Here is a 16,719-nt window from a genome sequence, read left to right on the forward strand (position 1 = left end):
ACAGGGGGTGTTTTTTGGATTCGTTAAAAAAAAAAAGTCCTCTCCAAATTTCAGCAGTAAATGAACCAGTATTTTTCTATATACTTTGTACAATTTCTACTATGTGCTCTTTCTGTGTTCCTAATTGTTCTCCTCCCCCAAACCCTACCTCCAAAAACTCAATAATTAAAGTGAAATTGTGTACTGAGAGGCAATTACTCAAAATTAGCTGTTATTTTGTACTGAGAGGCACAGTTCCATAAAATTCCTCTAAAATGATGAGCAATAGCTGAGAGGTTAAAGAATTGATCTCAACTCCATTTCTCCTTTTTTTTCACTTATGATCTCTACACAAAACCCGGTCCCCTGACTGGAACAGAGCCCCAGGCTATCCTGCAGCACAGGCAAAACACAGGCATTTCCACCAGCACGAAGTCACAGTGTCACAGTCCAAACTCCACTTGAATTTAAAACCTGACCAAATCAGAAAGATGTACCGACTTTAAATTCTAGCTGTGAAAATGGAAATGGCAACACAAGATCCAAGATAAGAACAGCAGAAAAAAAAAGCAGGCATAGAAGGATTCAATTCATTCTTTGACTTTTCCAAAGGAACATCATTCTAAAAGGAACATGACAAAGGGGAGTTGTTGTGCAGAGAAATTATCATAGAGAAGCTGCTTCCTTGTTTATGTTACTGGCCGAGACCTTCCTGCATGGCACCAAATGGCTTTCTGCCCCTTATGCTTTGTGCCATCACTGGGATACAAACCAGCACACGCCCTGGAACAAGGCAACTCTTGGAACAGAGAAAAAACAAGCCTACTAGGCATCTAGATTAACATAAGTTTCTGAAGAGATATTCTTTCATTTAAATGTCTGTTGTGCAAATAGCAATGGCAAAGACCTCTCACACATCAGGTTTTGCACTTTCTAAATATATACCACTTGTTTCGTGTCTTGAAACAATAGCCCATACAGTATTTTTCTCTTCCTAAGGATTTGTTATTTTCAACTACTTTGCATTTATTTAATCTTTTCTTCATCATAGTCTTTGAAGAGAAGCAATTTACAGCCAAGGTAGAAATAAGAGTCGAAGTAGACTTACGTGACCTGCTGCCAGCCTGTGCTTGATGTGCAGCAGGATTTGGAAGACTGGACACAAAGTGACAGTGCTTGATGCTAGAGTTCAAGGGCATCTGAAGGTATGCCCTTGCAGACACAGTCGTGGTTCCTCAGCACAAACCTATCCTGCCTTCCTACTACTGTACTTGTTTGCAAGGACAAACTCCAAGCTGGTTTGCATTTTCCATTTGTAGTTTCAGTGCAATGGGGTAAGTGGGGTCTGCTGAATGGGTGTGTAAAAGCTCCCCATGATTTACAGCTGTAAAGACAGCTTTCAGCCTATGGTTAAAGCATGCACCCTTCCAGGTTAATATGAGGTATTTTATCTCACAATACATGGATAGCAAAAGAAATGGGGTGTGGGTAGCAGGGCAAACTTGGAGAAAATCTCTATCGTTCCCATAGCCAGGTGCAAATGGGACTGCAGGCGAGACTACAAAGCAGCCCTTTTCCCATCATCCTCTTTTCTAACAGCATGGTGAAAACCTGCTTCTGTCTACAGAAGTGCAAAGAGAGATGAAACAAACGGCTCTATCCTAGGAGCCTGCCTGGCATTTCAGTTAGCCATGGCTGGGATGATTCAGCAACAAGAACTGATCCAGGTAAGAGCAACACATTTCTGCAAGATGGCAAGGAAAGAAGCTTTCATTACAGCAAGTCATGGGACTCCGCAAAGGGATGGAGACTACAGTAGGATCAGCATCTGAATAAGCCTGGTAAAACTGGCTGTCCTTAATGGATTCCTGGTCTCTCATTAACACCTAAACTAATGGGGGGGGATAGACAGGCATCAAGGAGTACTTTCTGTTAGAGGGAAGGAAGAACATGTTTACAGCATGCTCAACTTCCCTGATGACAAGTTAGTTGTGTAAGTCACCTATATATAAACTAGAAGAGCATGCTATTGGCAAGGACACAGACATGTGGGTGAGGGGAAATATAAACCCTTGGGTTTACAGGAGGGAAGAAGACTAACTAAAAATGTTTAAGGCTGGCAAGAAATTTCAAGTGCATATTAACTCTTAACCTTTCAACTACTTTGGGGGAACTTAACCGGTTTCAACCCCCATGGAGATACCTGTGCTCAATTTTGATGAAAAAAAGTGCATTTCCAAAATTATTAAATAAACAAGCACTGCTAATTGGCATAATTTTGCTCCACAATTTAGTTTGTGCTAAATTCTGCTTTTAGTTGCAGTTAGATCTAGACTAATGCCTTGGGTTTCATCAGAACTTTTCTGTATTTACTTAGCTGTCAGGAAGAGTATTTTCACTCCTAAGAGTGGAAACTTTAGGGAGATACTTGGAAAACAAGTGGAACACTGAAATGGCCTCGCTCAGTCAGCCTTGTCCCTTAGTCTTCAGATACTGCGATCTAAGTAAAAAGATTTGCAAATCTCTTTAAGACTTGTTATATCCTTCTTTTTCACTTGGAACAGTCTATGGTCAAAACAACTAAAGAAACTGAAGGAATATCATTAAAACATATGCATAAAAAAGGGAACAATGTGTTAGTATTAAATATTTCCTTGTTGATATGATTTCTATAGCAAAAAACCCCTTCTACAGTGGGATTTATGTAATTTCGATAGCAGATATTTGAATCCCTAAAAGGCCTGGAATGCCACAAATTTGGGGTTTTATATGCTTAATTCCATGTTATACAAAATATATTTTGCTAAAGTAGCAGGTCTTTAAGGCATTTGTAGCTCACACAGAAGTGGTACACATCTTGCTGGTATCTTTTAAGAGTAAAAGCTATAGGAAGCTCATTAAAGGATAGATCCAACAGAGTTTAAATTCCACACTGATCCCTGGAGATTTTTTCCACCAATAAGTAATTTCCAAGACCTCTTCAAAGACTGAAACCTAAGAACTGAAAGAAGATGGCAATAATTAATGAAATCACTTTTAAGTAAAAAACCTTCAAACATTCCCTTTTGCTGCACAACCACACAAATGACTCCAAAGTTAAGTTTACAGAGGCTTTTCTGTTATAACCCAGAAATTTCCTATTCTTTTTGGATATCAGGTAAGGACTTCTCAGGGGCTTGTACTTTTTACACTAGCTTCAGCCCAAAGATTTTTTTTTCCTTGCACTTGTTAAATCTACCTTAAACCAATAGAAATTAGAAGAGCACAGAGCGAGTGCCAATGAGTATACTGAGAGAGCAGGCTGTCTCTCTAAATGTATTTGGCTTCCTGGGATGGCCTTTGTTTTGATGTTTTTCCTATTCTAAGAATGTTTTTCAAGTAGGGAATATTAATTTGGCCTTCCCTTAACAGACACGTACTTCCAGAGCCGAAAACTCTTCAGCGTTCCTTGAATAATGGTGCTCAGAGGAATACTACTGTTGGTCAGATGTTGGGTAAATATTCAAAGTGTTAATTTTAAATTGGTAAAATGCAGTTTGGCTTAAGGCATAAAGTATTCTCCCAGAATACTTATTACAGATCGACAGCACAGTATGAAGGTAAAGCCTAAGGCTATAAACCTGATGTTAAAATTTCCATTTATAAATCAATAATCACTGCAAACAAAACAGCCTGCTCAGTTCTGTGAATGCCACAACTCTTCCTCAGGCACAAGTTGTATATAGTTTGGTAAGAATCCGAAGAGAGCGTTACAAAGCTGAAGTATAACCTGATGGCCCCCTCCCCAAACTGTCAAAACTGTGGGGTGCTAGAGTTGGGCACGGACAGCCTTGCTGAAGGAAGCACAGCCTTTAATCTGTAAGGTGCTACAGAAACCCCAACATAAAGTGAGCTGAGCTGCTTGGACTCATATCTGAGGAAGACACTGAGCAGGTACAACCTTGGTCTGTCCATGCCCTGAGCCAACCCAGAGCCAAGTGTCTGGACTGGCACATCCAGCATAGAGGACAGCTTCAGATACACCCAAAGGACTCTGGTGCAGAAGGCAGAACCAGGGAAGAGCTATCTAATCTGATGTTAGAGATACCTTCACAGGATGATTTCGGATAGTGTCTAGAATTTTCTGTCCTGAGAGCATCTCCTGCATTTATTTCCAAAGTGGAGTAACTGGATGCCCAACCAGGAATTCAGCTGAGATGACTAAAGCTTGCATGCACCTTTCAGGAGCTCAGAGCCCAGAGCTCAGACCTGTCTGCCCACTGCTTACCAGCTACTGCATCACCTCACCTCAGAGCCCTGTTTCCAGTTTGAGTTTGTTTTCACAGTGTGCATAGGAGCCCTGACATGCTGCAGAATGCAGTTCCATACGGATATTTAATACCTATTGTTTTAGAAGAGCCAAGGTATTTTTCTTTTCCAAACTGTAGAAATCATTCTCATCCTCCTCCACACACACAACTCTCTTTTGTTTGTCTCTTAACTTGCTGTGCTTGGCCTCTGGCCAGAATCCCTTTTTCTGCCTTGAAGGAGGGTGACAGCATGCCTTCGAAGAAATGCCAAGGCTGCTGTTAGGCTGACCAGAAGGGAGCAATCCTGCCCAACACTCCCTGGCCTCTCCCAGATCACTCTCCTTCTTTCCCAGAAACATGCAGTCTCAGAGAAGGCAGAGGCTGAGCTGATCACGATTCCCAGAAAAGATTTTTAAGCAACAGATGAAGTTTAAGCACACACAGAGAATGCTGGAGCTGGAAGAGACATCAGAAGATCATCTAGACTATCCTCTTGCCCCAAGGCAAATCCAGCTGTACCTACAAGACACTGCTGACAGATATTTGTCCGACTGGTTCTTACCAGCTTCCAGTCACAGGCAGTAACATTTCTGCAGGCAATCCAGTCCAGCCCATCGCTTACCATCAGAAAGCTTTGGTAAATCTACTCTCTCTTACTTCAATTTAATCCTATCGGTTCTTGTCTGAATATGGACATGGAGAACTATTCATTATATCATTCAGTTTCTAACAGTACTTTAAAATACAGAGAAGCAAGCTGTAACTAGTTACCCTTGCCATGGTGCCTGTACTTTTTTTGTGCCTACAAAAACAGTCTGCTTCTCCGTTGACACAGTGCCTTTATCATTAGCAGAGTAACTGTTCAGCACTGACTCAGAGAGATGACCATGGGTTCACTGGCTTTATGTCCCACACTGTCTTATATCTTTTCTTGGAAGATTTCCCTCCAGCCACTGCACCGACCTAACCCCACTGACTTTACAGATTTAATTTGGTCACATCCTAATACTGCTACACACTTACAACAAGGGGTGAAATGCAAAAGTTTGTGCAAAACTAAAAACCTCCTCTGCACAAGACAAAGGCTTTACAGAGAGTCTAATAATATATTTCCTGCATTACTTTATTTCCTACACATTCATCTTAGTCTTGGCCTTGGGACACTGCTCATTTCCTATTATGACTATGATACTCGGTTGGCAAGATGAGAGAAGGTGAAGTTCTGATTCAACACTTGCAATGCAGGTTTTTTTGGTGGTTGTTTTTTTTTTTTTTAATTAACCAATTGCTTACAGCATTTTTGTCTCTCACACTGGTAACAGGGAAATAGAAAGGTACAATGGTACATGTCATGGTCTGATAACAAGTATAATTGTTTCAGCTTGAGGGGGATAGCTGCGAAGATTTGACAGGTGTTGAAAAGATTTTCTTTTTTCCCCTTAAATGTTCCTGAGACACAAAACAAAACTAAAAATTTTCCACTATAACTGTAACTTGCCAGTGCTTACCCTCGCACTTACCCAGTAGAGGGGTTCATGATGCAACCCCCTTTATCAGTAGATGCTTTGCAGTTACAGCCCCTCTCCAATGTATCGTGATTCATTCCAAAATTGTGGCCCAGTTCATGAGCCAGGGTGACTGCTGCACCTAGAGGGTTTTCTGAGTGATCCTTAAAAAAACCAAAACAACTAGTGAAGTCGACATACAAAAACAATTCAAAATACACACTCCCCCCTGAGGTCCTATTGCCTGTCCTTTGAAATGTTTTATAAACTTACCAGTTGCAGTTACACTGTTGTTAAATGGACGCAATTTTAAATTCATCCACATATACCAAGTGCAGACTGGGAATTTCAGGACAGGCTATCTGTCCTGGCCACCCAGTTTGCCCCGCACATTAGACATTTGAGACCATTGGGCAGCTTTGAACATCTGGGCCATCTCTTTATTTAGGGCTTAAAATTCCCCTGCTCAGTAAATCCCGCAAGCTCCCAAGACATGGCAGTGGCAGAAAACAGTCACCCAGATGTGGGGTGTTGGAAAGGGTAATCATTTATGGGTGAGGATGAGTGTGATGAGGGAAAAGTTAGAACATCCTTCATGTCAGGAGGCAAATTACAAATGCAGCAAGGGACTTCACTCAGTCTATTTAATATTCTTCAGATTGTTTCTTTAATATCAGAGAGTACAAGGTTTCACAAGCCTTGTAAGAAAAACCAAGTACCTTTGAAAACCTCCTTTTTAAAATGAAAGGACAATGCAAGTCGAAATCTTCAATGGCCTCTTGTTAACACCTATGAATATTCTAAATGTTGCAAGTGTCAAAATTGAAATATTAACAATAATCCTTGTTGAAATGCTGATTTCTGGGACAATTATTTCTGAGAAATTCACTGCATGGTCTGATTACAGGCTGCTGATCAGACTGATGTTTTGGCTTAACCACAAGTAAGAGACCTTTCCACATTGATCATTTTCCTTGAGGGAAAAAAATTCCACTGTACTCATATGAAAGCTTTCCCAAAAGGCACAAACGTGTAATATAAATGCATGATCCACTATTTATCAGTCAGTAAATGGAATTACTATGTACACCTGCCCGCTCTAAAAGCATATATGAATATATTCAGTTTAAATAACTCTTTTAGTATCATCTAAGCCAACCATCAGACTAAAAAGAAGTGAAAGGTAAAACTGTCTAAAACATTAGCTATATATTAATGAATTCCTTAATACATGACTCGGGGTAGATTTAAGAGTTTCTTCTTTCATCTGTCTGCGCTAATATTATTAGTAAATCATTTCTCAAACAGAAAATAAAATAAAAAAGAGAATACAGGCATTCTGAAAACAAGAAACTACTCCTTCTGCATTTGGAATAAACTCAGAAGAATTTTATCTTTTAACAAAGGATCTCTTTTCAGTTTTTCCTGAATTTTAGAATTTTAATATAAAAATCTTGTGACTAACATAACAGCCGGTTTGTGTGCAGTTATATTCTAAGATGCTTGTTTGCCGAAAGAAGCTGTACAACCTGTCCTAGTAAAAGAAACAACAGAGTAAACCTGTTGAGCAAAATAATCTGTAACAATCAAGAAAATATATACTCCTGCATCATGCCTACATGTGGAGATGTCTTATCTAGATACTAGTCACATACAGATTGATTTATCTTTGTACTCATAGTAACTTATGAAATATTTAGAGAATTCAATGTAATTGAACCTGATGTCATAAAAAGAGCACAACCTCTCACTCAACTGGAAAACAATCCAGGACTGAAAATTAAGAAAACAATGAAATAATTCCATATAATTTACCAGCAGCACACTGGAGCGATGCCTTGAAATTAGGGCTATGTGGTCAAGACAGAAACTCCTCTAAGCTTTGAGCTACCTAGACAGACAACAAACTGACCTCAGTTTTTCTTCATTTTGCCAGTGTCTCTTACTGAACAGAGATTACATTTATTTGAACACCTCTAAAGCTGGCAATTAAAAATAAAAACAAGAATTCACACAGTCCACTCCAAAACTAGAGCAATAAATGATCTGGAATGTAATTTGGGTCTTGAATAGCCAAACAATTATTACAGCCCATGCGGTTCTCATTACTTGTTCAGATCCACTTGGAATGCAATTTTATCAGTTTCTAGAGAGGGTTTTTAAAACAAGGAATGCGACGTCTCAGCAGAAGAGGTTATTTGAAGACAGCATAAATGAAGATTATCAAAGCAAACAGTGACATGTCCCATTTGATACTGAGACCATTTAAGTATCACAAGGACTAAAGAAATGAATAGCAATGTGACTTTGATTTATTCCATCAGGGTCTTTTAAAGTTAACTTGAGCAGTACAAACAGTTTCACAACCACTGAATAAGCAACCGTCTACTGTTAAGATATTATAAGCTGTTGCACAAAACATCCAGCTGCTTTCAGCTGAACTCTGCTTTATTCCACTGAGATTCAGATCAAAACGTAATAATAAAATACTGTCCCCTACAGCTAGAACAGGCAAATGCCCAAATCCTGGTACTTTTCATGCAGTTTCACTCAGTTGTAGGAATAAGTTTCCTAAAACACACTTTTATTTCATTTAAGCAATTCACTGAAATGTAAATGCCTCAGTTCCACACTTGTCCTTTAGCCTAACTTCCCAATAAAGCCGATAGAAATCTGACATGAGAACGCTACATTACATTACAGCAACACAGCAATATTTTACTTTTAAATCCATGAATTTAGTGGGCAATATTCTGAAATAGAATGAAGATTGAATTATGTGTCAAAGACTTGCTTTAATGTCAACTTTTGTTTGGTCTTTCTACATCACATCAGAACCACCACAGTAAAATAAAATTATAATGCTCTTGATACACCAAAAGCTTCTCATACTCAGATGCCTGCTTTCTCTACTTTGAGTTTCTCTTAAAATTTGTGGGAGACAGGGTGTCACCTACCACTGAGAGTATTCAGCCCTGTATAAAAGTAGAGAGGGGCAGGCTCTCAGAGCGGCATGGCAGAGGAATTTAGATCATATAGTAGAGCTTGTTTTCTTGTTATTGCTAACTGCAAAAACAGTCAGGAAAATCAGATCATACAAGGATGACTCCAGTTTTTGTATTCAAATGTTATTTCTCATGCAATCTCTCTATTGCCTCTTCTTTCAGATCAGTTTTGAGAGTGTGGGAGCTTTTTGGTATTGAGTGCTCGGGGTGGGATGGGTAAGAGGTTGGCTGAATTATAAGGATGGCCAAATGTTCAGTTGCCCCATGTTGGAACATTTGAGCACTATAGCCTCCCAGGTTAACGGTTATTCATTCTTCCACTTGCATATCTTCCAAATCTAGAGCTTTCTTCTGTAGGTACTGGTATATATAAAAACTTTTTTTGTATACACCTGAATTAGCCTTTGTTAGCTGGGGGGGAAGGTTGGACAGCTGCCCATTTGGGTTTTGGGGGTGAGTGTTTGCTTGTTTTGGATTTGGCTCCTTTTTGAGGATTTGCTTAAAGAACTGGAAAACATTTCTAGTTATGCTGTGCAGGCCTCGGGTTAATTTGCACCTCAAAAGTTTCAGGTCACTGAAGGTGGGAGTCTCCGGGAAACATCACACTCCCCTGCACAACTGAAGCTGCAGCCTGGCCCACAGGGTTTCTCCTGGACATATAAATCAGTCTCTTCTCTGTCAGAGTCCTGAGAGCATTTTAAAGAAATGCTGATTCTTGTTTTCTTGTTATTGGAATGAAATATTTTTTGTTTTTTCTGTTTAAAATGACAGTTTCCAGAGCAAAGAGGACTGACTTTCCAGTAAAACACACTGTAGCGTTTTTTAAAGCTTATGCTAAAAATTAAAAGGACAAAAAAGTCATCATTAAGGGCATCTCTGACTGCAGATAAAGCCAAAGCAGTGACTGCTGGCTTGAGGGTGAAATGGATACCATGGGGCTGTCTGCCTCATGTATACTTTTGCCAAGATTTGGAAGTGCACTGGGAGGCTCCTACAGCTTTTTTTCCTCTTTTCCTCCTTTTCCTTTTGTACCTATCCCCCAGGTACCCAGTGAAAAGCTGTAACAAACACCAATTAGAGACTCAGGTTCTAAAGCGTCTAAAGCTACCAAGAGACTGAAGCCTTTGTCTCTTCTACAATTTTGACATGAATTTCTCCAAATTATGTGATTTGGTTGTTCTTTCCCACTCTTTCCTATACCTCAGCTTCCCTGCTCACCTCGTAAATCCTCCCAGTCTGAACCATCTATACATCATCTTCCACGAATGCACACATCACCCCAGCTTGGCTTCTTGCCTACTTGTCCAAGAGACCACAAAGGAGTCCTGCATTGTGGACCAACCTCATCTTGCACGCTAGTTAAGAAGGAAGGAAATGCAGGGGCTTCAAGGGGCTGTATCTCTGGGATTACCCCCTACATGGATTGTCCTGAAGCAAAAGCCTCAGTGTCCCAGGCTCCAGGTTAGCTCCATGAAGCTTTGAAGGACTGGGAGCTTTGAGATCATGCAAACTCTGAACATTGTGCATTCCTGAGCTCCCACCTCATTTATGTAGGGATCTGCAGCTGAGGTGTCCAGCAGAACTGGAGAGAACCACCACATCACCTAAGGTGCTGGAAATCTAGACAAAGCTGTAGGAAACACAAAGGTTTTCAGCATGTGCAGGCTGAACTCAGAGAACATCTGAGAGGTTTTAGGGCTCCCTGGCTTTCTGCTCTGGAGTTAAGCTCTGAGGTCACCAGCTGAGCCTGCTAGTGGCCTGCAAGCTCTGGGAGTCCACATCTAATTTTATTTAAAGTACTTCTATTGCAAAGTTTAGTTAACGCAAAACTTCTTTCCCCGGCTTTTGCACAAAACAGTTAAAAATTAAAAAAAGAAAAAAATTCTGAAAGAAAATATTCCAGAACAACTTCCAGAAATTGGCTAAGATGTTTACTTGTATGTTCATCATGTCTAGCATCTAACAACAGCATTACCAGTAATATATCTCTGAGAGAGGCTCAGGTAGAATAAATGCTTCTGTTGTTTTTTCTTGTTGTCTGGCAATGTAATAAAACCACTGTGCTGCAAAGACGGAAAATAAGGCCTTATACAGGAAACTCTGTAAATACAGAATAAAATCAATATACTAAAAGATTCAGGATAGACTGCTGTTGCCTGTAACGCTAGTATACCCAAGTGCATAACAAATACATCTTCTGGTTCTCATCCCTCACAGCACCTCAGCACCTGATTTAATGATAATTAGGAGTAGAGGATTCTTGCAAAGACATCATGCTATATTTTAACGCAATAATTTGATGTTTTTCACTATGGAAACTATCATTTACAAGCAATATGCATGTAGATATAGATAATATTGAAACTGAAAATGGGAAAAATGGGGCTGATGTTCTAGTACAGAATACAGTACTACAATACTTGAGATTGTGTTGCACCAGTTGGGCCAGTTTTGTCTCGTGCTTTTACCACTTACCATGACGACCCCTCCAGACTGCTCTGCAGTGCACATGCTCATTATGGGTGCCATGCCAATGGTAGTCCCTTGGAAGTACACCCCGCTGCAGGAGGGTGGGAAAGGAGAAGAAGAATCACAGAATCACCATGCAGTGCCAAGACACCGCCCTATTATTTTCAGTCCTGTATTTCTGCCCATCTCAAACAAAGATCCCATTTCAAATGTGTCAGCTCCAGACATTTGCAGGTTTAAAACAATGAAAAGCACAGATTAGTCATGTTGACTTGCCGAACTGACAATGACAGCATCTCTGCTACGAGAAAGATCCATTTGATCACCGTCTTTTGGGTTTACTACTGTAACAGGACCCTTCTTTCCTTTCCTTTTTCCCTGACTGAAGTTGGGAATAGAAATACAAACAAAAAAATAATGTCTCTAGCTCAAAGAACGGTATTTTAATGCAGTGGGAAGTTTATATGCTACTTGTTGTAATACACAGCCTAGAATGTAATCATTCCAAACAAAGTATTACATAGTATACATACATATATTATACATAGAGAGTAATCAAATATCTCATGAGGGACAGTTTGGAAGGGCTCACTCTATTCTTACACAGATAATGTAAGAATATCTACATAATGAGTAAAGAGCTCCTTTTAATTAATAAGATGTCAGGTATGTTTATCTGTATAGTATAAAGAATGGTTCATTAATCAAATTGATATCTGGTTCAAGAAAGAGGTGTTTCTCTTATTCACTTTTTTTTTTTTAAAAGTGCTTTTACTTTGAGCATGTTTACTCAATTACTTTAATCCAGGAAACAGCAGCAGGGTAAAAGATGTGTATGATTTAATTTTTAAGTCACAAATGCAAACGAATTGCCCAATTTAGACTGCATTTTAAAGTTTACCAAGGTCTTTCTACTAACAAACAGGCTTCACATAGTGGCCCCTTAGCTCTACTTTTGGGGTGAGGGCAGGACTACCTTTTTCAGTGACAATTTAGACTGAGACCAGCTTAAACCGCTTGTAAATTCATACCCTAAGTATTTATCAGCTTATTACACATCTACACTTCTACATGAGTTGCATTCAGGAAAGGCCTACAAGTAACAGAGCTATTGCAGAACTGTGGAAGGAAATTAAGCTGAAGCATCTGCTGAAGGGCTCTGCAAAAGGCTTTTATGTTTGATGTTTGCAGAGGGGAAAGACAAACCCTCAGGAGCACAGATGTACCTCCCAACAGCTTGGCAATTGGGGAAGAATTCAGTACAGTTATTCTCAAATCACTGAAATCCCAACCGATATTAAATATAGTGTCAAGTCTACCTTATCAGCTGTGCATTGTCATGGGGTTTACGAGGTAGCAGTTTTAGCTTTCTCCAGTCCAGAAACTCATGGAGGCTGGTGAAAGGGTCTTGAGAAATAGAGCACTTATCCATGTCATTCCATACTTCCACTCCGACCAGGGCTACTCGAATATTTAGTGGCCTATAGAACTAATGAGAAAAGAAAAGTAGAAACATGTCTCTAAAACCCACTTTAGAACACATTGGATTAGAATATTTCTACAGAAGCATAATGTGCATATGAATCTTTCTTGCAGAGGCTTAAATGACCTCTTCTCCAGGGCAAAAGTGAACACCTGGCAGGACTGACTCAGACAAAATATTTCCATGACTTACAGAAAACAGTTCTGACCTGACTAAATACCCATAAGGCATTCAAAGACATCCAGAGATATGCTACTTCTCTATGTCCCACCCAAGTTTGGTATCTTCCTTCAAGATGAAACGCTGCAACTACCTCCACATGTCCTTCACTTCTGAACAAACTTGTAATGGCAGATGACTCTCTCCATGGCTGCCCTCTATCACTAGCACCAATGCAATTCAAGAGGTAGAGGCAGCTGTGCTGTACTATGGTTGTGGTTCAAAATAGTAACTGAAAGTTTAGCTAGAGTCATCGAGTCTTGCTCACAGCAGATAAAAACAAATTATTTTAGCACTGTGGACTACATACACTATTATCCCACTGGTAAATGGCACAGTTGCTACAAGAGGGGAGCCGGAGCAGCATTAGCAATGGAGCAGAAATAACAATTCTAATGTGAGACTAATGTGAAGGATTCAAGAATCGATCAAGTCCAGATTTGGCTGACACTCTGAGAAAAACATATACTAGATCTTTGTCTTGTTTATATGCATTACAGCCATTTGGATAACATTGGCATTTGCTGAGCATAAATTAAGCATGAAACATAAATATATTATAACGTGAAAAATCAATTTTGAGCAGGTAACATATAAACACCTGTCCTCCAGTAATAAGTCAGCAAGACAATTATGGAAGAGGTGGAGGTGTCTTCAGCAGCTTGGTTTTAATCAAGAATGCTTCTCCTTGAGTTATTACCCTTGAAGTATCACTTGATAAGTTCTCAGCTAAATTAAGACTCCCTCAGTTATAATTTCACTACTGGACTCCTAATTTTTTCTGGTCATACAGCACAACAAAAAAACCCTTTAATTTGTTCAAAAAACACTGTAGAGGACTCTTAGCGTTTATTGTTATTGTCAAGAAATTACTTCAAATACAAAAAAATCCAAATATACTGCTCTCACTTGGCCATCAACTTCTGCTTCCTTAGGCACTGCATATTTTTAATTCTGCCATCTTCCTTGGGCTATATATCTTATTGACCGTGTCTTCACAGGCCCTTTGTTGGCCTTGCAATTGGAACATCCCTTGCTGCTGCAAAGGACTTTGTTCTCCAAATTCCTCCTCAAAATAATCCTTTTTCTATGGGCTGTTCCATATCCCCATTCTCTTCCCAGGTTAATAAAATCCTAGGGATAAATTGTACATCTCCTTAGGAATAGTGCTTCCACAGATATATGCATCCGATATATAGCACAGCAGAGCTCACAGCTTACTATGTTGAAGGGCATACGAAAGGTTTGTTTGCTTTTTAGTTCTGCTGGTTGGAGAGAAGCATTGCTCTGAAATACTGGAGAATTAGGGAAACAGCAGGGTTAGCTCCTTGAAAAGGTGGATGGATAAGGAGATGTGGCAAAGGTTGTGAAAGCTGCTGATCTGAGCATGGTGGCTTTCTTAATTTACTAGTAGAAGAAACATAAGATTTCACATCAACATCCTTCAGAAAGTGTAGTAAGTTTGGAAAAAGTGAAATGCTCATGTTCTTACCTTATCAACATAGTTCGCAATTTCTATCAGCCTTTGCTTAATTTTTTCCACATCCTTGCCTTGTCTCTGAAACTTGGAATGTAAAGGGTCAATGTACTAGCAGCACAAATATCATAGAGTTTCCCCCCAAGAGCCACCTTACTCTGCCAGCATTGTCAGTGATCTTTGGGAATTACACAGTGCAACCAAAGGCCATCGGCAGACTGCTGTTGGCTTCATGGGACCATGGTCTGCCTCAGAATAAGCACAGGCTGTAGGATAGGATTTTGGTTCTCACAAAAAGGTTTTAAAATCCCTAAGTCTTGCATAGGGATCTTTCAGGGACTGATGTTTTGTGAAAAAGAAAAGGCTCTTCTGTTAGCTCTTTCGGCTCTTGCAGCAGAGTGATTGTAATTCCCTAACTAGCAGTGTTCAAGGAAACAAAAAAAAAATGTAAGTAGCAAAATAATTCAAACCAAGATTTAGATCTTTGGCTGCCATTCAACTCACTGGAACATTTCTACAGCCAGTCCTGGTTACTTGCTTTGAAGCTCTCATTGCAAACCGTCAGGAAGGCAGTCGTGCTTTATGCAATGTGATGGTAAAGTACTCCTTCAAAAGCAAGTGCAGGATCCTACCGTGTCGTCCAAACAGTGATGGTCCCACCGAGGGCAGAGTCAACAGCAATGAAGGTTTAACTAGCTCAAGGAGATCCTGGGCAGTGAATTTGTATTTGCCTCTTCTTCAATTACTGCCAGATATCCCAGTTATTTGAGAGTCAAATTCCTTATGAAGTATTGCAAGAAATTTTATAATTGACTATCAGTGTAGTCCTATCTTAATAGTGCCTTCCATTGCTTAGCCCTAATTAGGGAAGAGGCTTTACTTTTGAAAACCATCACATTACTGTCTGAAGCACATTACTTGCAACACCATGGTAACTGAACTGAGCTACCCGTTTCCTACCCATACTTCCCATAACTTTTTAGTTTTAAGTTTCTTACCTCACGATTATCTGCTACAATAACAAGCTCCACATACTTCGTTGTCTTCAGAGTCTCCCTCTTGTACTGCCAAAAAAGATGAAAATAGTATTTTCTTTTTGCAATAAGTGACCCTTGGAATCAGCTCTGCCTCAGTCCAACAAAGTGCTTGCAAGAGGAGATGCACAGCATCTCAGACTTCCAAAGATTTCACTACATACAAATTTTTATTGTATTCCTTCTCCTCATGGAAGTTTTCCTTTTACCTACTACAACAGAAACAGTCTACATGATACTTAAAAAAGAAAACCCCAGGGTTTGATCACAGCAAGCAGGAAAGTGGTGCAAAGTCTCTCTCAACCTTTCAGCTTTTTGCAGTTGAAATGTTTGAGTTACCTTTCCTCGCAGGAGAATATAATCTCTAGCAGAAAGACCTTTGCTATTTCCAAGTCACGTTTAAAGAAATGATGAGATGACTTTTAGCAAACATTTCACACAATAGACGAACTGGCTACTAAGAAAAATGAGATAAAGGGATATTGAGTGAAGCAGAGAAGAGATCAAGTGGTCAACTGATAAATTATGTAGGAAGAAAAACCCAAGAACAAAAACCACAGAGAAAAAACGGAATGAACTGTAAGTGTCTGGGGAAGCAAACTAATACTCTAAAAACGGAAGGCATACACTTAGTTTTGTATCTGTATATTCACATAAAACAGCTGGTCACACTACTTGCAGTTCTAAATGCAGGTCTAAAAGAATAATAATCCTTAGTTGCAAAAAGATCACTGAAGAAAATTAAATGATTTTGTAACAGTACTAATCACAGCACAGCTCCTCTGCTACCCTAAACTCAAGTGACCTATTAATGCCTGTAGAAGTTCTGTGATTTACAGCAGCTGAGCACCTATTCTATCATTCCTCCCTTTTTTCTGGAATAAGACAATTAGGGAAAAGAGGTCTCAGCAGCATATCTGATCTTCATGCCAGAACTTAAGGAGCTTAAGCAGATGTATGACTTACTAATGACCATGATGTCTTGAACTAAACCAATGCTCTATAACCTAAAACATGACTAAAGCTTTCCAAAGCAAACTGTTCCAAGGCAAACTGTGTGTTCCCCTAAGCTAAGTCAGTGCTGGACATCACCTTCCAGCCAAATTTCACAAAGTTTTCTTCACATTACCAAAGTGCTCCTCTTTGTTATCTGCAGATTAATGATTTTGAATGTTTTGCAAGAAGCGTTGTGTTTAGAGGAAAGTGACAGATGTAACCTTTAGCAACTCTGACTTTCAAACTCATATTTAATAGTGTTA

General features: G+C 39.6%; 1 protein-coding gene across 1 annotated transcript in view; it reads right to left on the minus strand.

Moving 5' to 3' along the window:
• ADAM12 (ADAM metallopeptidase domain 12) overlaps positions 1–16,719 on the minus strand; it is a 187,246-nt gene that overhangs the window by 44,258 nt on the left and 126,269 nt on the right. The window contains exons 7-11 of the mRNA XM_076338142.1: positions 15,425–15,490; positions 14,442–14,513; positions 12,567–12,736; positions 11,254–11,338; positions 5,789–5,937 (exon numbers count right to left, since the gene is read on the minus strand). Coding sequence (XP_076194257.1) covers positions 5,789–5,937; positions 11,254–11,338; positions 12,567–12,736; positions 14,442–14,513; positions 15,425–15,490 — 542 coding nt within the window. The remainder of the gene's footprint in view (positions 1–5,788; positions 5,938–11,253; positions 11,339–12,566; positions 12,737–14,441; positions 14,514–15,424; positions 15,491–16,719) is intronic.

Source organism: Aptenodytes patagonicus, chromosome 5 (genome assembly GCF_965638725.1).
Source record: "Aptenodytes patagonicus chromosome 5, bAptPat1.pri.cur, whole genome shotgun sequence".
NCBI classification, from domain to species: Eukaryota; Metazoa; Chordata; class Aves; order Sphenisciformes; family Spheniscidae; genus Aptenodytes; species Aptenodytes patagonicus.